This window comes from Anoplopoma fimbria, chromosome 17 (assembly GCF_027596085.1).
Source record: "Anoplopoma fimbria isolate UVic2021 breed Golden Eagle Sablefish chromosome 17, Afim_UVic_2022, whole genome shotgun sequence".
Classification (NCBI taxonomy): Eukaryota; Metazoa; Chordata; class Actinopteri; order Perciformes; family Anoplopomatidae; genus Anoplopoma; species Anoplopoma fimbria.
The window spans coordinates 12,372,119-12,394,558 of record NC_072465.1 but is presented as its reverse complement, the minus strand read 5'-3'; the positions used below and the strand labels follow the sequence as shown (position 1 = coordinate 12,394,558).

Below are 22,440 nucleotides of genomic sequence, written 5' to 3'. Positions count from 1 at the left end.
CCTGTTTGCAAGGTAACCATGGATGTGCAATCAATGGATTACTTATGATGCTCAAGCAAATTTCTAAATCTGATGATTAGAATTAATGAGCAGATGTGAAAATGAACCCAACAAATCTGTTTCTAAGGGCAGTTCTCGAGGTTTATCCTCAGATTGACAAAATTATGATTCAGACAATGAAATGGCTTCAATTGGTTTAAGATGGTGTGCTATGTTCATCAACAGAAGGAAACAGCATGACAAAGATGAATCTGAAAGGCCGAAACATCAGGGCATCAAACTTGACTTGAACAGGTTTAACTGTAGATTCATGCTTTTCGATTCAAAGCTCTGACACTGTGCTGCCTTTATCTCAAGTTTGCTTTTTTACCTTTAAAAAGAGCCGTGGACAAACAGTTTGGAGTGGAGAGCCTAAAGCCAGAAACAGGATGGCCTCTGTCAGTCAGAGCAACACATCTACTCCAACGATGATTGTTCAGAGCGCCTCCAACTCTGCCCACGCAGCCGTTTATCACAAACTTTCCCAACAAAACTCATCCCACACTCATTTGCAGCTTGTAATGTCGAGGTGAGAGGCTCGGAGAGGGAAGCGCATGGCAGCGTGGGTGCAGCTCCTCAGCAGCCATGAATTCATGTAGTGTGGAGGCCAGCGTGAGTTGGTAATAGGCTGACTGCTGGGGAACGGATATATCTCTCCTGCAGTCTTTTATTCAACCCTTCAGCCATAATATAAAAGATCCTGTACAACAGTGAGCTGTTATAGCTCCGCTATGCTCAGTATTCATTTTATTTCAGATTGGTCCCTTGAACTGTTCCTTATCATCATCTTAGTGATGATAAACAACAATGTTTTAGTAATCCTACAGACAGGAGGGTCTCAGTTATAGAGCTTCACAAAGAAATAGAAAACAGAAAAAAAGGTTAATCAAATAACGTTTTTTCAGTTTGAGCATTTCAAATGTGTGTGTGGCTCAGTTCTGCGATCATAGAGTGGCTAGGGGCTGATTTTTGTCCTGCATTGTTTAGCTTGGCTATGTGTTATTATTGTATGTAGATTCGTCAGATTATATCAGTGATTTTTAACAATGGTACATTAAAGAGCAATGAACCGCCTGAAAATATAGATTGTGCTGATTTTCAGTGGTTATATTCTCACTATTGCTGCAGTTTTTAAAATGTAAGTCAGCGTCCAGAATTATGTGTTAGGTGGGGCTCCTTTATTTTCTCCCCAAGGATATGTTTCTTGCTAAAAGCAGCTCATTTTACCCTGATCTACCTTACCTTTTAACTTATTTCCATGGAAACATTTTGTATGTAAAGCAGCTGGATTCTCGCCATATTACAAGATCACCTGACAATCGCAGGATCACATGGAAATCCATCTTGTCAGGCTTCACGGATCAATCAGCGTCCTGTGAGAAGCTACTAGCATCTATATGTGTGTGTGACTGTTTGTTCTAAACAAAAATGGAGGCTCCTAAAGAGGTTAGCATAGCTGCTGCGATAGCATCAGTTATATTAGACCTGGAGAGTATTTATTAATTAAAACATGAGCAGGCCCCAAACGACATTGGAGGCTTTTTCTACATGGAAAACACGTTTTTCTCTCTTCTCCTGACTCACTTCGGTAACAGTATGGTTGAAAGATTGTTCATCCAATCACCTGCTATGAAACTAAAAAGTTTCCAATGACGGTTTCTCACATGGTGCTGTGTAACAGACCATCTGAGGGTCAGGTTAGCAGAGATGATGACAGTATACAAGGGCTTAAGATCTATTTGGGATTGGAGGGGCACGAGTCCCTCACTATTACAGTTTCAATTTGATTCATTCACCAAAAGACCACTTAACTGTGTCCTCTTACCGTCCAACTGCCTAAGTCCAAATGGGAGAAGCCCTGCTTTGATCAAAAATGCTCATCAGTGTGGCCTTTAGTTATTATCGTGCTCTCATAACATAGAAGCCTTACAGACAGTAGCGTGGGCGGTTTGCTGACCATTTTTTGCTGCCAATCCTTTTCAGTCTAGGTTGAGTTTGTAAAGAGTGTATGCAGCTGGAGAGGAACACCGCAGACACTCCTCAGTGCCCCAGTCCTCTATTGGTGTAACGGGTGTGGTGTGGACCCAGAAGCAGTACGACGGACACACGGAGGTGAATGGAGAATCTTTATTCCCGGCTGAACATACAACAGAGAACCGGGCTGGGGTAGACTCACGTGGAGAATTCCAATCGGTAGAGCGCCAAGCCGTCAGGGGAGCAGGCAGACAGAAACCAGACAAAGCGGAGGCTAATCTCGTGGTCGGGGACAGAAGGCTATGGCGGTTTACCGGGGCAGAAGCAAGGCGGAGAAGTCCAAATAGGGAGGGTCGGCAACCGGAAGTGCGGATAACGATCTGGCTGTGGCTGTGTGGTGTGTGTGTGTGTGTGTGTGTGTGTGTGTGTGTGTGTGTGTGTGTGTGTGTGTGTGTGTGTGTGTGTGTGTGTGTGTGTGTGTGTGTGTGTGTGTGTGTGTGTGTGTGTGTGTGTGTGTGGTTTAAATACTAAAGGGAGTAGGTGCAGCAGAGTGGGCAGGTGAGAGTGATTGAGCTGATGAGGTGGGTGTGGCTAACAGGTGCACTGCATGAGGCTGATTAGGTGAGTGAGAGATAGAGTGGCAAGAGAGAAGGGGGCAGAGCTGTGACAGGCTGGTGAGGTGGGAGTGGCTGAGAGGTGAGTGTCATGCAGAGTGACAGGGGAGTATGGAAGCTGAACTGTGACAATTGGCTAAAAAAGAACAGATACCTCTCCTAAAAAGTTTTTTGCAGTACAATGATCTTTATTGAGTTTAAAGGTTCATTTTGACTTTGGATGGTAGTTTGAATCTTTTGACAGAGATGTTTTATAAAATAAAATAACAATATTTATCAAAAAGTATCTGGTTAGTATTACTATGGAAAGCTTAATATCAATCTAATCATAATTTACTATTTTCCAGATTATATAAATGTATATAAATGCAAATATTACCTTGGCGGACTAAAAGGCATGAATGGCCGTTGCAAAGCACTGAAAATGACCCAGTGATTAAACCAACAAAACATTATAACTGACACATTTACATGTTTGTAGCTGTTGTGCGGGTGAGTGAGCACCAGTACCAGGAGCGCAGATGGGAAAACAAATCAAGCAACGTGTCCAGATGTGCAGCTATGCAGTGTAAACTATCAACATGCCAGATTTATAGATGGAGGCAACACAGTGCTGCTGTCAAGAGAAAGCCTTTCAGCTACAAAAATGCCAGCTTTTCAGGAATAAACGCCTTGTTATCATAGCTTGACCACCGTGCATGCATGTACTTAATCAATGCTGTCCATGCATCAAACTAACAGTTATAGAAGTAAACAGTAGCTCACTTAAGTCAGTGGTCAGTTGTTATTAAAACACAGCTAAGAGGCGATTTTCGGCCTGACACAAAGAGGAGGGACAACATATCACATACTGAAGTGATCTATTGCATTTATAGTGTGGCAATATGAAGAAGTATTTTTTTTAATAATCAATAAAGTTTGCAATAAAACAGGACCTCCTGTGCTTGCGGCCTGCACATACCCAGGTAGTTAATTTGGAACGTGGCTTACATTAGCATCTAGCGTATTTATTTTGTCTTCCCAGACTACCTATATTTTGATTTCATTATTTGGATATTTATTTACATTATACAGGATGTATGCATCCATTTATTACATTAAAGGTAAGAGGTACTCATAAGCACAATGCCACCCTTTATAATCACCTACGCTGAAATGTATGAGGTGAATTTGTGTAACTTTTGTGCAGAATGGGCCTGTGTCTTGCTCAGTATTCTATACTCTTAGTAATTGAGGTACTAAATAGAGAGTTTTTTGGCTTGTCCCCATAGGAGAACCATTTTTGGTTCCTGGTAAAATCCGAGGGTTATGCCTAGAACCGAAGAGTTATATCCAGAACCATCTGTGAGAGGTTCTACGAAGAACCCTTCTATTGTGTAATAAATGATTTCTTGTTGAGCTTTGCTTTAAGGCTCAGCTTTATTTCTGAGCCACTAATGTCCTCTGTTTATAAATGATCACTACAGCCTGACATGTAATAATAATGTTGAAATAATAATTTTCAAATGTATATATATATATTAGCTGTCATCACCTTCTTGTGAAACAATAAATACAATTATTCAACAAAGCACATTAAAGTAACAATTAATTCATCACATCAACCTTTAAAGTCACATGAAACCCAGGAAGTCACATAGCCTACAGCCTATCACAGTCTTCAGTAAGGAGTCTGAGCGACGTGAAACCCAGAACAACTTGTGTTGCCCTTCCCTTTGACTGAGAGTAAACAACACAGCTTGATTTGGTTAAAAAAGAGTAAACACCGTAAAGTTCTTGCTATTTATACTTGGATCAGTGTTTGTCCTCTCCGTCCTTCACAACATGTCATGTGGAGAGAGGACAGAGGTGGGAGGGGCCGTTATCTGGGTGCATGTGTGAGTTTATGTCTTGTGGCAGTGACGGTGGGCGGGAGGTGAACCCACTTGTCATGTGTGGAAGGAGCATTTTGTTTTTCATCTCTTCATGCTCAGTTGGACAGTCGGATGGGATTAGCGGACGGCAGCGTGCAGAGTGACGGGGTCAGTGGGAAACGGGACGAGGTGTGAAATCACTTCTCTGTGGTCCAGTGACACAGAGCTAAAAAGGGCTGGCTTCTGATACACATGCCATCTTTATCAGAGTAATTACGGCTATGTCAAGTTTCCCTATTTCCTGAAAATAAAGTAAGACATATAGCAGTGTTTCCATGCCTCCTGGAAAACATGGAAAGCTTCATTGTGAAATCATGACCAGGTTGTTGTATATAGCTATAAACGGTTATACAGTCGGGGCCAAAAGCCTCCAAAATAAATTTCTGGCCTATGTTCCAACAACAACTGGTGGCAGAAAATGCAGCTCTGCACAGGAAAGTTGAACAGATCTGGGCAGCAGTTTTATATATGTTATCTTAAACAGGCCCTATTATGCTATTTTCAGGGTGCATATTTTTATCTCAAGTTACAGTTACAACATGTTTACATGCGTTAATGCTCATAATCCGCCTTGTTTTTCTCATTGTGGCTGTCCTGCAGCACCTGTTCTCACCCTCTCTCTGAAATGCTCCGTTGTAGCATTTGCTCCTCCCTCCAGAAAGCAAAGTCTGCCCTGATTGGTCAGCTAGCCCACTCTGTTGGGATTGGTCAACGTTTTACATTTCAAAAAACTCTCAAAAGAGAGAGATGGAGCTGAAACTCCGTCTCTCTCTTTTTTTGTTTGAGGGCCAAACTAGCCGGAAGGAGTTTTACGTCACTTCTGTAACATTATGACCTCATAAAGTTACAGAAGTGAGGGAGATAATTCAATGGAGCCGTTTCATGCCGCTCTGGAGCCGTGTTTCTGAGGGGGAGGGTAACTCCTTTTTGGTGTGGACTTCAGGTTGTACACTCTACGGACCTTTTACATGTAAAAAAAAATATATATATATAACACACTAAAGAAGAGGGAAAAAGCATAACAGGGCCACTTAAAGTTATAAGCTTTGAAATAGATGTGTTTATGATTTAGGCTAAAATGGTTTTGTTCAAATCTCCCTGAGGTGACTATTGATTTTCATTTCTAAATGTAACCTTTTCATTTTTAAATATTGTTGTAGTTTAATCATATTGAGGTTATAACAAAGCATTTAACTTTATTTAAAATAATTTTATCACAATATGACACCTGCACTGGAACTGGAGCTCCATGAACCCCAAAGCTGAAGTGGAAATAATGTCAGGAATAATGCTCCAAAGGTAGGCCAAATTTTGGGAGGGAAAACTGGGATCTCAATTTCAGGAGGGTCCCTTAACTTCTTAACTTAAGATATTGGAATGGAAATGGATTCAGTGGGTAGCCACAAGTTTCCCCTTACAGACATGTCTACTTTTTGATAATCACATTTAGTTTTGGACGAAGACTATGAATGACCGTTACTTTTTCTTTTTCTAAATTGGTGTATTTGAATAATTCTATACTAAACAGTCTTGGAATTGCATAAATTGAGAATCTAGTTGATATAATGAGCTCTTTTTTATTCGTGTCTCATGATGTTAGTCCATATAGTAGCCTTTTTCATAAAGTGAGACCATGTTTTGAAATGTTGCCGTTACTGTATAAAATAACCTGTTGTGGCCTTCAGGACCATCACTCCCTATCAGAGGGTGTATGGCTTTATAGGTATATAGACAATAAGGGGGATTCTGAGCAGTTTCCAACACAGAGGAACAGCTAAAAAATGTCATTCTTGCAGAAATCTCCAAATGTTGTTGTCGTAAATATACTGTCGTATAGAGAACCTTTAAGGGCTGCCCTGGTGGCTTACAGGTCAATGTGCTGACATGAACAGTAAAGTCTCTGGTCCAGTCTCTACAGTTGGCTATCAAATACAAATGTGAAATTACCACAAAATTTGCATTGATAAAAATGAAAGAAACTCAAACTCCAGTGTGCAGACACCTTTAAAAAACGTTTTGGGTATCGCCTATCTCACCTTACTTTTGTGCATGTGCACACAATTGAAGCTAATTAGCAGAATTTCAGGAGCAGGACCACACCTCTACAACGCCCCTTCTGGCATTGCAATAAATACATACCTAACCCACTTGTCATGTCCGCTATCGTATTCAACGCCAGAACCGAGAACACGTAACAACGTTCGAACGTAAGTAACCTACTAACGGTAACATTCCACGATCAAATTTACTCACCTCTCTTCCAGCATGGATTCCATCTCGCTTTCCCCTTCTGACGATGATCTGTTCAGAAGGGACCAGAACAAACCAGCCCAATGTCTCCCAGACACGCCAACAAACCCAGCTACAAGATCCGAAAAAACATCTGCCGCTTCCGTGATCCAGACACCGCCTTCTGCATTCCAAAACTCAGCCGAGAAGCGAACAAGTTCAGCAAGCCCTTACAAAGTGCCTTCCACGGTCTTCATCCCGCCCGGTTCATCCTTCTTTAAGCTGCAAAACTATCACAGATCATCAGCGTCTCCCATCTAACGTCCATCACCAGCTAAGAGAGGACGAGTCCATTCAAAGATGAAAAAACGCAACAGTAATTCCCCGACTCTATCACCCACGAGGAAAATGCCAGCTTCCCGCAACCATTCCGGCCTCACCACACGTAGCCGGATGCTTCGTCACCACGCTCCAGCACGGTCCCCCGACTACCACCCTTCTATAATCTCCAACTGGAACGTAGTAACTTTCACAAAGCACTAAAAGAAAAAGGAATTCCTTTTCACAGTTTGGAACACTTTTCAATTCGCTCATGTCCGCCCACCGTTCTCACTGTTTTGTAAACACCAGTTCGCTTCCGGATGACGTCATCGCGCATACATCAACACGTCACGACGTCAGCACTCCAGTTAAAGAGATGGTTCACTCAAATCACCCAGAACAAAGGCAACAGAAAGAACAGCAGCAAAGGCAATGATCACATTCAGCCAGACCAAAAAGCACAAGAGCTCCAGAAAAATCCTTTGATTATTCAAGGCACTTCCCAACTCCAGACAGAGCTTCCAACATCGGAATTCCAAGGATCGTATCCTCCCACCAGGTTTCCCTACAACCGCAACTGCAGCATACTGCAACTAGGGCATTCGACACCGGGACATCAGTCCACCTTGCAACCCAGCACCAGCTACCTCTCCAGCATGCCTTAGCAGGGGAACCTGGTACCAGCATGCCAGCGCCTCCTACTGCATATTTTTTACAGCCACAGCAGCAGCCTTTTTCAGCAGGAGCACCTAGCACCGTGATGCTAGTGCCCCCTGCTGCCAATTACCAGCCACTACAGCAGCTAGCTCTAGCTGGAGCTTCGGGCACCGGGATGCCAGCTCCCCCTGCTACCCTCTCCCAGCCACCCCAACAGCTTGGCATAAGCCTTGGCACTGGGATGCCAGACTTTTTCTTCCTTCAGCCTCACCGCTCTCATTTTCCCTTCCCTTCACCAACCGCCTGCCTACAGGTATCCTGAAGACTACGACCACTACTCCCACCCAAAAGAGAAAACACCCTCTCTCACGCTCTTGCTTACACTTTCTCTCTTTTTAGACATCATCTGTTGCCAATTTCTCGGCCGCCAACAAGTATTTCTATCAATACCACATCCACTTTGCCTCAGAAGCTGCGACATGCTTGCAGCAGTTCCACGAGGAGACATACTGGAGCACCATTGACAACAAAATCTACAGCTGCATATTCATGCTCCCTGTGCGGTGCCCCGTCCCACCCAGCCAGCTTCTGTTCCATCCCAGCCCACGCTAAGCATCAGCTAGCATATAAAAAAGCTCCATCTTTCTCCCAGATGGGTGATAACCCATAGCCCCTTCAAGGCCCACACCCCTGACGCCTATACCACACGCCTCATCTCTAATATTTCCCGTAACAAACAGTATAGATAAAAAGGGCAGGCCCATATTCCTTCAAGGAGGCCGTGCCATATGCAACAATTTTAATGATACTGGTTGTAACATGTCCCAGTGTCGCTTCCTCCACATCTGCTCATCATCATGTCTCTAATAAATTGTTAAACGCATTCCGTTGATGGTGTGGTCCTTGCTAGTGAACTATGCAATTAATGTTGGACTGCAGACCGCACTTTCGAGTTCTGACAATCCAGGGTTTCTGTTGTGCCGCGTTGTCACATAGAGCTTTTAGCTACAGTAATTGGATTTAAGGACACTAAGAGAAGGTGCAACAAGCTTTAAACACAACACTGACATAAAACTGGGGAACATGTTACTAAAAAACACCATCACCAACCCATGGAGTGGTGTTTGTGTCCACATAGAGAATGTAAGTCAAACATTTATCTTCCTTTGAGCTCTGGTTTGGTCTCTTAGCTGCTAAATGCTCCACTATGTACACCAGTCATTTTATCTGTTGTTAATATGATATACTGTCTGTACATAAACATTCACTAGGTTGGGGTCTTGGTGGCTTTTTTCTAGACAACTTACAATATTGTATAATTTTGAGGCCAGATTTGTTCTTTTCACTGCCTTTGGGGGGATTTTCACAGTGTTTACTCTATGTTTAGTCGATTAGACCCATTCCAAGAACGCAAAGCTGTAACATTTGTGTTGGTGATCCAGTCTGAGATGAATACTGAATGAAGAGTGGGAGCTTGGTTATATTTAGGCATGTGTACAGCATCCTTATCGTGTGTGTGTGTGTGTGTGTGTGTGTGTGTGTGTGTGTGTGTGTGTGTGTGTGTGTGTGTGTGTGTGTGTGTGTGTGTGTGTGTGTGTGTGTGTGTGTGTGTGTGTGTGTGTGTGTGTGTGTGTGTGTGTGTGTGTGTGTGTGTGACCTCGGACAGCTGTGAAATGGACTATGACAGTGGCTTCTACCAGACCTAATGACTGCCCATGGCAAGTGAGGAGCCCTGGTGGCCTTCTGTCAACACACTCTGTCTTCCTCCCTATCTGTCTCTGTCAAGTTGTCTCATTCAGTCCACACGTAAACACACTGACAAACACACACTAACCCGGTTTTATTGTATCTCATTTAGGCTGAGTGCCAGTTCAGTTTCTTCAGACTGCATTTGTCCACTCACGTGTGCCGCCACCATTAGTCAAGAAGCGGCATGAATGACCCTTGTGTTCAAGTTGACAGGAGTCTGCACCCAATGGGAGCCTAAATCCAGCTCCCAAATCCACAGGAGGCTATGTTTGCTCCCTGAAGTAAATTAATCATTCATTTTTGCCTGCTTATTTTTTGCCATATTCATAAGCTTGACACATTTTCTTGATTTCATTTTGACGGATTTCATACTGTTTTCACACCTGACATTCATTAATTTCTCCTTGTTGGTTAGACTTATTGCAATCGTCAGTTATGCTTTATTCATTTGTTTTCAATATGTTTTTATTAATTAAGAAAAAACAGCAAAAAAAACATCATATAAGTTGACAAAAACAAACAAAACATTTAAACACAGTGCACAAGTCCAGAATAATACTAGAAAAGACCAAAATACACATACACACAACTTATACAGCCTAGATAAATAACACATTAACTATCGAATGAAAAAAGGAAGAAAATAATAAAAAAGAGAGTAAAAAAAAGCTTTATGTGTCCATTCATTGTTCTAATAAAAAAACTCTCTCTTTGGGTAATTACAAAAAGCAAATATTTTCAACACTGCACTTATTCTTTTTAATTAAATAAAAACTTCTTAACAGCCTTAAACTTTACTACACTGTCAACCTTTCCATTCTTTTTTTGTTTCACAATTTGTATTTGCAATACATCCTTCCAAAATAAATTTGCATTCACTAAACACTCTTGATTGATAATCTGGGAGTTAAACAGGGAATATTAAGGGTTTTTTCGCTGTCCTCAGTTGTTTCAAACTACAACAATGCTGTTTCCCTCTGGGATGACATGAAAAACTTGAATCCCAGTGACACAAAAAAAAGAAATAGAATTTTCATAGCATATGTTCGTCATTACATGTACTGTGGCCCAGAGCGTGGAAATGGTGCATTGCTCATTGGTTCATGAGAAGTTCATGAATAATTTTGGATCATGTGTCGAATGTTACAGAGGACTGATCCCCAAAGCTTTGTGATATTTCAGCCCAGCGGTGTGTGCGTTGTTATTTTCTTGATAGCCGTGTGGCGCTGATCATGCCTTATTATGGCTGGCGGACGCTATTCCCCAGCTCCTTTCTCATGTGTTGATGATGGAGCGCAGTAATTGGCCACGCTGAGTGACAACTAGCGTCTTGGAGGAGATAATGAGGCAGCCATTTTGAGCGTGATGCTGACAGACACTTTGAGCGGTTAACACAATTAACTGCTGCACTGGGCAGATCACTGGGTAAATTTATTAGCAGGCTGATTTTTAGATTACACATTCATGAATATTAATCACCAACTGATTACTGATTGAAAAGTAAGAACAGAGAATCATTTTGGTCCTTTTTTTTGTTTGTTTTCTGATGTAGTTTTTGTGGATTCGGCTGGTGATCCAGAGCTGAGCACTGAGGCATCAGAAAGATAAAGAGATATAGAAGAAAACATATTTTTTTTTTCTTTTGGTGTCAGCTTGTTATGGTATACGCTCACACAATGCTGCTGCTTAATGGATTCAGGAACAAAGCATTCAGACATATGTCCTGTAATAATGCGAGGTAATGGGATGACTCGGGGTAACCTTGTTCAGGGAGCTTAATGCACCTGCACATCCACACAGTACAGTACATCCTCTGCTCTCCTCCCTGCTCTATTATGCCCGTCTTCAGTCCTCAGTGGGACTGGAGGAGCTTTAATGGGGATTTTTCACTCACGGATTCAGTCCGGGCGGATCATTATTTGCGATTATTGTGTTTGTGTTTTCAAATTTGTTTGTGTTATATTCGGATCCCCCAAACTCTTCCTGTTTAGCGTCATTATGTACAGATAACAGATTCTTCTTGAGACCACAGAGGATTTGTGAGGAATAACTGACATTTTTTTGTCTCTTTTTGTGGGGAATTGTGAGGAATGTGCAGACACTGTGTGACTCAGTAGACACAATGCTTAAAGTGCGGAGTGATTTCAAATATTTTCCTTTAAAAAGTTAGCTAATTCTCAAAAACAAAATTGTGTGCTTTATGGGATTGAGCACTCCTGGCAAAATTCGCTGTTATTCTCTATGTGAATGAAACCTTACTGATTCCGAATTCGTAATAACAAATTACGTTATAACATTGAGTTGTGACCATACGCCGTTACGCTGAATCATTACGTTACGTCGTTCTGCTACACTACACCGTTTCGCTACGCCATTACGCTACGCGATTATTCCACACTGTTACGCTACGTTATTATGCTATGCCTTTACGCTACATTGTTATGGCATTTCTTTACCCCACATCGTTACGCTACGTCGTTACGCTACGTCGTTACGCTACGTCGTTACGCTACGTCGTTACGCTACGTCGTTATGCTACGTCGTTACGCTACGTTGTTACGCCACATCCTTGCGCCACATACTTATGCTATTATTTGCGCAAAAAACATGATCTTTTTTTCTAACCTTAACCAACTGGTTCTTTTGACTGAATCGAAACAATCGTTTTACAAGGTTAACCATGTGTCTGTGAGTGTGAAATGTATTGAATTTTTCCAGCTACTGGGTTGACCTTTACAGATCTTAATCCTATACAGATTATCCTAGGATAGTAAGCACCCTTAGTAATAATACCCTGTGAATGTGGCTAATCATTTAGAAACACTAAAAAACAGATTCACCACTGACAGGACTGATTGCTCTCCACTGACCACTCCAATAGGAGAGATGGCCGTCCAGCTGAATGTAATGAGAAGCAGACGATAAAGGAAGCGCTGCAACAGTGAGGAAAGCTGACATTAGCCAAGATTATCTGTCCATTCAGATAAACAGAGAGAGAGAGGAGGGGAAGGGAATACATTGTTCTCTCATCTGAGATTCCTGTTGCTTTTGTGCAACTTCCATCACAGAATGTCGGCATCTCTCAGGAGAAAGGGCCCACTCCTCATCACTGTCAATTATTTACTTTGTAAATACACCTGGCGGCCGTTTATGACCTTTGAGAGAGTTTGAGGATTTGCCGTCAATTAAAGGCATTTTTTAGGCAGATGCTGTGCGGGCGACCTTGCTCACTTCTCACTCAAAGGCCTGCCACGATTCCAATTTGCGGCATAAACAAACCCAAGACAGTATGGAAACGGCATGCCTAAAGATCACAATAATGGACTGCAAGTCTCGAAAGACAAACACAATTTTTTTTTACACAAAGGCAAAAAGCACCTTTGGGAGAAATTTGCTGTCAGGAGAAATCTGACAAACCCGAGAATAACAATGAAATCAAAGTGTGGCTAATGAGACGAAGGACAGGAGGGGTGCTTGGGGAAGGAAACACAGAGCGATCTTTCAGGGCGATCCGTGTTCTGTCCAGGAAAGTGAGACGCGTTCCTGCCATACGTCCCTCTCCTACAATTAATCGCTCTCGTTTGAAGAGGTTTCCTCAAGCGTGGAAACAAAGAGAGAGAGATGGAAGGAGACCAGTGTGCTGTGTCTCTCGTCTCTGTTTGGCAGGAAGCTTCCTCTCAGCAGGCACGAAGAGATCTTCTCTCCCTGCACTGATTCTATCAGGATTAGTGAGGAAATGGCAAAAATCAATGCACCGAGGAATTGGCCTGTATGTCGAGGATGCCTGGATCCGCAGGAAAAGAGCCATCCAGTGAGGCTGGGGTATTAGTTGTAATCTCTGGACGCAGTCAGCGCGAGACTCTCCATAACCCTTCTCTGCTTTCAAATCCTCACCTGGAGTGAAAAAGCACAACGGTGTTGTCCACTCACTGCCAGACGCCGGCGGGACTGTGGGCTCTGCAGGAAGTAAGTTTATACAGAAGTTGTGTAGTTGATTGAGACTTCATGAAAAAAAAAGTAGTGACAATTACATTTGAGAGAATCAAAAATTGCACACATTTCATTACTATCCTCTTTCACAACAGGGTGAAGGTAGAAATGGTGCATGTCACTGGGTTCAACTAATTATTTATAACAGGCCATGTTGGAAATCGCAGACTTACATACTGCAAACTCAACCAATAGGTACTGCATATTAAATTAACTATTAAGTATGCCATTACCAGCAGGCTGGTCACAATGTAGTACACTCAAGCAATACGTCTTCTCTGCTTCACATTACTGTATGGGTCACATGACTATCGATCGCGACATTACCTGTCCGAGCTTCCTTTTTCTTCTTTATGTTGTTTTATGCTGTATATGTATTAACATTGAAGTTTTATCAAATCTTAGGGTTAAATATGTTTCCCTGGTACATTATATTTGTGGGCTCCTGCATTTTTCCTCTTAACTCGGCATCATTGGTCGTAGTTTTATCTGACGGTTTCAAATGCCGGCCCGGAAGTACCCAATTGGACTGTTTGAAAAGTAGCAATGCAATTTGGGGTGGTTGAGTATGTCAAATAAGCTCACATCGAATACTATTTACATTTCAGGCAAATTTACATACTGATGTTGGAACGCACCACATACCCTACTCTACTTTTACATCATACTAAGTATGAACTCCCAGTCAACTGATCCTCGCATAAGTCCATGGATAAGTGTCTACCTTACTTTGGAACACTAAGATGTTATAAATGAACATAACCAAACACCAGCCCAGTATGCATGGGAGTAATGTCCAACAGTGGAAAACTTCACATCTCAAGATGAAGGTCCAGTGTCATTGCAGAAAGTAGTATTTATTTTACTTACTTACTTAATAATCTTCATTCTCTGTTGGACAGGAAAAAATCCAGGGTGAGCTTCCTCCACTCTTCACTATATTATTATAATTATTAGATCATTTGTACTGGAGGATGCCACATAGCCTTCTCAGGGATCTGTTGTTGATCAGGTCCTTGTCAAAATTACATTTTCACAGTTGTTGGATGGCATTTTTCACTTTTGATTGGGCTAAGCTTGCAGTTCCCCTGCTCCCAGTCTTTGAAAAACACATTTAAAGGCTGACCTATTTCTGAAGTGGATACAGGGATGTTAGAAATCCTCTCATCTGATTCTGGGTAAGATAGAAAACAGGCATATTTCCTGATTTCACAGTGTTCTTTTAGCTGCTGACATCAGAAATAGATGAAGTAAAACAGGAAAATAAAAACTGAGGAGTAACTTAACTACAGTCATTTTCAAACTTTCAGTCTGAGTCCTATCAGGACTGGCCTTTTGAGGACCCTAACCGGTTTGGATAATTTTCAACCAGCCTTGGTTGACTATAATATGCAAAGCATTGTGAGATCTTTAATGAGCCAAAGATAAATCAGTCTTTTAACACATGCAGCTAGTGCAGTTGCATAATGGAGACTTCAAGCGGGAAGTATATTTCTAGGTTCAGCGCCTTTTTGTGAGTTTGCCTATTCAGCACACAGCGTCTTAGCCATTAGCCAGGTGTGTGATTGAGGTAAGCGCTCTAGCAATCATGCTAGTCTCCTCTTTCCTCTCCTCCTTTACCTTTGCACTCCCTTATACTGCTGCCGTCAGCAGAAATTAGTTGTATTAAGGCAGTGACTAATCGCTTCACGTTTTCCCTTCCGCTGCATTTGCCGGCCAGGCTGCGGCTGTCTGGATCCATAGGTAATGCTAGCCTTATACGAAAGCCAGACCACCTCAATCAATAGCCAGCCCCGGGCAAGGACGGAGATGGAGGAGAGGGGAAGGAGAACAGGATGGAGCCTAATTCAATGAAGTAGACATTACCCAGTGTTCGCAACGCGCCAGGGCATGAGTAATCATGGACAAATTCATTTTAAAACCTAGGAGCCCAGTATTGCTTTCAATTAAGGGCAAAGTTTAGAGCGAGTGGGGTGCATATAGTGGGAGCTGGTGTTAGTGGGCAGGAGAAGGAGGGAGACACAGAGAAGGAGAGATTCAGACAGAACTCGGATCAGTTTCTGTTGACATTGCCAATTTGTAGCCGAGGTCTTCTTCAGGCATTTAGCACAGCTGCAGTAGTCAGTGTAATGCTTCACTAACAAGTTCACTATGAAATGCAGACAATGATCCATCCGCAAGAGGCTGACTGTTGTTGTTTTGCAACTAATGGAAAATTAGCACGTTAAAGGATGCTGCTGATGGAGCGGCTGAATAACAAACACTGAAATTAAATCAAGTGTGGCTGGAAGTTTTTGACCGGTTACTGTGCTGCTCATAGCTGACTGAGAAATACTGGGAAACTAATGAAATATGAATGTAATCAAATTAGTGTATTACATTACTTTGATGAATCAATGTAATCCCTGGCATCTTAGTCCTAAAGACAAACTAATAATAAAGATATGATAATAAAAGAATCAACTTAACAACTAGAGAAACATTTTCCCATATCACCTTGTGTTTATTGCTGGAGTTTAACATGTCCTGATGTGTAGGATGATGTGAGCTAGTGAGCTCTTTCAGAATGAGCTTATTGTTAGTTTCTATATATCTCCAACTCCCAAGTAATAGCCAGTCCCCATTTTATATTTCAACCTGTATGATCAAATGACAGGAAGTCCCAAATCATGATGGGGAATAGGGAAATAGATTTTTTAATTCACAAAAGATATTAGTTATTCCAGGCTGTTCTCATCCAGAATTTGTAAGAAAAGTAATGCCAGTGTTCGTTCCCTGTGTGGAACAGCTCGTCCATGGTTATATAACCTAAGTAGTTTATTTTGAAAAGATGCACGTAACAAGAGGAAATTGACACGTGTTTGCTGGCTTTGGTAGGAAAATGCACAAAAGTATGTTTTCATAAGATATCATACAAATTTTACATATATACACACATACATTCATACATACAAACATGCATACATACATTAATACATACATACATACATTAATACATACATACATACATACATACATACATACATACATACATACATACATACATACATACATACATACATACATACATACATACATACATACATTCATGCATACATACATACATACACACATAGATACAAACATACATATGTACATACATACACACTTATATACACACTTACATACACATATACATACATACAACAACAATATCCTTATTTTTTTTCTATATCCTTGCATAAAGTTATTTACTTTACTTTAATTTTACAAAAAAAAGTTCCTGTATTTCCAATTCTCTCAAAGAGTGACCGTGGATTACAACAAGCCTCTTTAGAGACCGACACTCTTGGTCCTCCTCTCCTTTGTCCTCCACACATTCTCCCTCTCCGTCTTCCTCATCCAGTTTTCAACTCAATCATTGTGAAGCCGTCTCCTTTGGTAACTAGAAGAAAAACAGGACACACAGCTGAAACTGAAATTAGCTGTGGAATGATTATTATTTTATTTTATTGTAAATAATCTGCTAATTTTTTATATATATTTCAATACAGTTGCTGCAGAAATGCATTGAATTTGCCAGTATTTTGTTTTGAATGTGTTTCTAACAGTTCTGAAAACAGTTTGTTAGCATTTGAAAAATGTGCTGCAAATATCAAGTGTTCTGCAAGTGGTGGAGTAAGAATGCGAAAAGAGTTCATGGATTTTGGAAAATCAGGTTATTTGAATGCATTTTGTCTGAAAGCAATGATAAATTATTTAAAGTTTAGTCCACGTAGACTTCTCTTCACTGACTATGTGACAAGTTTTGACAATGTGACTTCATTTCTGATTGATGCATGTTAGCAATCGAAAAAAATAAATAATTTGTCAGTCAGTTCCACTCCCTTAATTCTTATTCTTGAAGAAAACATTGTGTTTATCACATGCCTCCCTGGTGAACGGTGAATCAAAAAACAGAGGATAGTCTTGAGTTGTGAATCAAAGTAAATGGGAGCGATGTTTAACATCAGCAAAACTACAGTCTGTAGAAATTTGTAAGCCGATTCAGAATAATCCAAGACTTGTTTTCCTGCAGACAAACAGTATGATGTACCTTACATTTGATTAAATGTATGCCTTGCAGTTGTCAGCGTGATAGTTATGGGGTGTTTAAGGTGCTAGATGGTTAATCAATTCCGCAAAAGACATGCAAAGACATGCACACAAAAAAAAAGATTCTGTCACCATTCCCATGGCACTGACCTCATCCACCTTTTTCTTCTCCAACTTTGTCTATCTAACTAGCTCTCCTCTCAATATTCTTCTACTTTTGCATTTTCCTCTTTCGCCCCCAAAGATTTAGTGACTTTCCATAGCTGCTTGTTTCATCACATAACACCCTGTACATCCAAAAAGTGTTAAGGTTTCAAGATAAAGTGTGGGCATGTAGCCGTTAAGATCCCCGCAAATGCTTCAGCCATCCAGTTGTTGTCAGACATACATATTTATGGATGTACTCTTGGATTGATATTCATGATGTTTCAGTGAAAGAATAAAAGTGAGTGGGATGTAAGAGATGGCATTCATGCATGCTTTCCTGTAAAAATGCAATATAAAGAAGCGCACACTCAGAGAGGCCCACACCTCCACCAACGCGGGACAATTCTCCAGCAGTGCTGTTGTTTATCAGTAAATAAAACAGTTATGGAGGCTGCCTCCTTTTAAGTAGCTTTAGGATTGGATTTCTTGAGGAAAATAGCAATTGACTGCATTTCTGCTTGCCTGCCAGTGTGGAAGTCTATAATGCCAGACACTCCCACAAGGTCAGAGTTTCTAAAACCATTGATGTATCAAAAGATCATATTTTACCTTCTTCTAACTTCGTTACTCAAAAAGAATAAGTCTGAAGTAGAGAAATTCCAGGTATCCAATCTTTGTTTTGGAATGGCATTGAGTCGTCAACATAAGGAATCACAACCATCTTTGTACATATTTACAAGGTTATATCTTATTATTATTTCAGCATAAGACTCTTCTGAATTTTACTATTTCATCATGTCTCATCATGTGTTTAAACATAGAAACAGGTTAGACACTGTTTTAAAACTCCTGAAACGTGGTTTTAAACCTCCCCAAGTCATCACAGGGAAATGCAAAGTGTTTTAAGCTTTTCATTACACACATACAAACAAGTAATGCTTATGTTACATAGTGTGTCTTTAACATGTAGCATCCAGGCATCCTCGTATCAGACATGCAGTTTTAAGAACAAATGTGTGGCCTCCATTCACCTCAACTAAAGAGAGATCCAGGTCTTTATCAGATTGTTTTATTTATTTCCTTCCATTTGCTGTTTTCATTTGCTGTTCATACCAGCTTAACACTTCCTCCACTTATTTCATATGAAATGCTTCCCGTGGTTCAGCGGGCATTATCTTATCAGAAGATATATTCTTAGTGACACGGCAACAAGTAGTGTTGAGTTTCATGAACAGCAGCTAAACAGTGAGGAAAACAGAGCACAAACTGTGTCAGTCAGAATGAATTAACCTTGCACAAGGACGTTTTGTCTTATATTGTTGTACTGATAGAAATACACTGAAATACTGATAATATGTACAGTAGATTCTGCTGAATTTACACTGTGATCTAGAGCAGAATTACTCTACACAGTAGTGCAGTAGTTGACTTTTTAAACTGATGTAATGTAGGGTATATGCCTCTCCCAATGATCTGATGCAGACTAGTCAGATGAAGCATGTAGATGGACCTCCACCACCTTCTGCTATACCACTGTCAGTCAACTTCTCAAATCCGATTGCCCCCATTTATCAGACGTGTTCAGGGTGTAAACTAACTTCACAGCCAGCGTAGTTGCAGTAGTTGTTAACAGTAGCGTTAAGCAACATGAGTGATCTCGTTGTACAGAAATGAAATCACAGTTGTCCACAGTAGACCTAATAAATAGACCAGTGACAGCCATGTGCTACCATTTCATTGGCCTTTACATGGCTAAAAAAAACCCAAAAAACAGTTGACTGCTGTTTTGACAGCTGAATCAACACATCAACTTCACCTGTTTTTCTACATATTCCAGTAAATGCCACAGCAATACACCTCGCCGGTTTTCCAGTGACGTCTCAATGAAAACAGCTTTTAATGGCTCGCGTCTCGTTTCCACTGACAGGAGAATTATAGGTCTGTGCTGCTCACAGAGCTGCTTGAATGGAAAATGTTTCTGAAGCAAAGCAGCTCTGTGAACAACACAAATGAGATTATCTGAATGTAGAGCAATTAATTAGGGTCATGTGGGCTATAAGCTAGGTCCTCTATCTCATGATGCAAGTCTGAGACAGGTATGAGTATGTAGCAAAATAACAAGCATACATGGAGGAATAGTGCACCAGTTTGTAGTAAAGCAAAAGCATAAGAACAATTTCTACAATATAACATCAAAGTCTAAAGTCTTTGGATATTTGTTGTGTCAGGCCGCATGCAGGCAGTTATAGTAGTGGACTTGTGGTCTGTATCGAGTGCACCGTTGAGATAAGATGAAACTGGGTCAAAGCAACAGTAAAGGACTGTAAATATGATTACCAACAATGAAAAAAGATAAATCCTCAAAAACAAGCTAATGTTAATAATAAACTCCAATAGGCTTGATACTGATATATGAGAACTTCACAACTGCCATGAATGTTTATACTTTAGCTCAAAGAGCATCTTAACAGTAGCTGAAAAACACTGATCTCCAGAGGTTGAACCTCACTGCAGTGATGTAAACATGTACTCAGGTGGGTCAGTACAGTATGCCATCACTGTTAGGTATGGTTACAGGTACAACAAAGCACACCTCTAACCACACCTACCAGAGATGTGTGGTGTGATCCGTTATTCAACCAAAATAGGTCAGATAATGTTTTGCAGCTTTATCGACCCTTCATATAAGCTTTTTTACAACTTCATACAAGTAAAACAACAAATTCTAATTTAGCTCAAAACAAATGCATTTTGGAGTCCCATTAAATGAAGACAAGTGATAAGATGTGTCCTCTTATTACATTTATACTTCCAGTCATGAACACAAATACCATTAAGTAACACCAGTGACTATTTTCCAGCTTCGCTCCTATTCCTGTCAAAGTAGTGGTTGTTTTCAGGGGTGGGGTCAGGGGGTCTCACGCAACATCCAGTGACACTTCAATGTAGTAGTAACTACATCAAAAGTAATTTTAATTATCTTTATTCTAAGTCAATGCTATTGATATACAAATATAAAGATTTTCTTTGTGATTGACTTTATCACTGTGTCAATGCAGAGGTCAATGCAGAGGTGTTGTCTGAGGGGGAGTTGAGAGGTCAGCAGTTCAAAACCTAATCTAGATTTTATTAGTGTATACAATGTCACAAATAGCAGCATCATGCCTTTATAATAATAACATTTTGAAGTTCTTTATTCACAATAGGCTTATGATGTTTATTCTGTGAGTTTCATTGGAATACAGATGAGTTGGCAATGCTCACTGTCTGTCGCTGTTTCAGAGGATATGAGTTGGTTCTGGAAAAGTAATTTTCCTCTGATGAATCCCTCTAAAGCCCACTCAGCTTCACATCAAGGTGTGTCCTTCTAGTGATGAGGGACCCTGTTGCATTTCTTGTCTCCCTCAGGTATATATGGGCCGGATGAAGGCTGGGCATCAGCATACCCAGAATGCAGAGAGAGGAACCAGTCACCAATCAACATTGTGGACCAGGATACCCAAGTATCCACAGAGTATCAGGAACTGACACTGAAGGGCTTCGATACAGAATCCTCCAATAAGACATCTATGAAGAACACCGGCAAAACAGGTACAGCAAAGCCAACACAGGCTCCTGTTGCAGATTGGATTTATTCTGGATTATCGTTTCTCTACTTTTGTGGGATAAACTTTCCCCTACACTCATTTTTTGTCAGTTACACTTTGAAAATGAGTAACTAAGCATATATAATGGCAAATTTAGGGAAGACTGAAAAGCAACCATGTGCTGATTTGATTTGTTAAGCAACACTTTTAGGTTCCCCAGTTTTTCATTTTAGTTTATTTGTTGCCCCACTAGTGGCAGGTCCTGAAGATTGGGATGCTTGCCAGTTAATCTTATAGTTTCTTCAAAGCAAAACACATTGAATCCACTGGCCTTCAAACTTTGTAGGACACATCAGATTATTATAAATTGCTAACCTTTTGTCCACTGGCACAATCATTGCAGCACGATCCTGCTTGGCTGAATAACGGAGCTAACAGCTAAAGTTCATTCAGTGAGAATGAGTATTGGGCAAAGGTAAATTATAAGGTCATCATGATGTGTTCAAAGGTAATCTTGTTAAATGCAGTTTTGGGCGGGAAACATAACTTTGGGCATACAGGGTTGATTGCTAAGGTCTGGGAACATGGCAGCATTACTCAGAAGTACTCACGGTTCAATTTTCTTAACTGCTGTTTTAACCATAGTTGTGTGCTTACAGTTTCTTCTGTAAGGAGGGGTTATGGCTAACATCTGCATGTGCTCACTTTCTATTTTCCTTTAAATAAAGCGGTTTAGATCATCTGGATAAACTGTTGGCTTGTTTACACATGCTTTATTGTTGCACTACTAATTGTCTCGCCGCATCATTGTAACAATGTCCTAATGTTCCCAGATCTCAAAAAACTAAGTACAAAGTTATCATAAATTATATAAATTATGCTAAAAACTTTAGACCAACTGTGTAAAAAAGCTGATTTATCCTTGATCCTCAATTTAATTTGTATAATCTTTACTTATCACTGAACATCATATTTACCAAAGTTAAGATGCAATATTTAGTCACAAACCTCAAAATAGCAGCGTCATGTTCTTCCAAGGAAACTTTCCAGTTTTTAATGAGATGATGTTGTTAACCATACAACGCTGTGACAGACAACAGTGCAGAGAGAAAGAGAAGTTGAAGTGTGACACCTCTAATAATCCCA

The 22,440-nt window shown here is 40.7% G+C and overlaps 1 protein-coding gene across 1 annotated transcript in view; it reads left to right on the top strand.

Moving 5' to 3' along the window:
* The window catches only part of ptprga (protein tyrosine phosphatase receptor type Ga), a 428,569-nt gene that overhangs the window by 227,722 nt on the left and 178,407 nt on the right, over positions 1 to 22,440 (top strand). Inside the window, exon 3 of the mRNA XM_054616971.1 lies at positions 21,116 to 21,298. Coding sequence (XP_054472946.1) covers positions 21,116 to 21,298 — 183 coding nt within the window. The remainder of the gene's footprint in view (positions 1 to 21,115; positions 21,299 to 22,440) is intronic.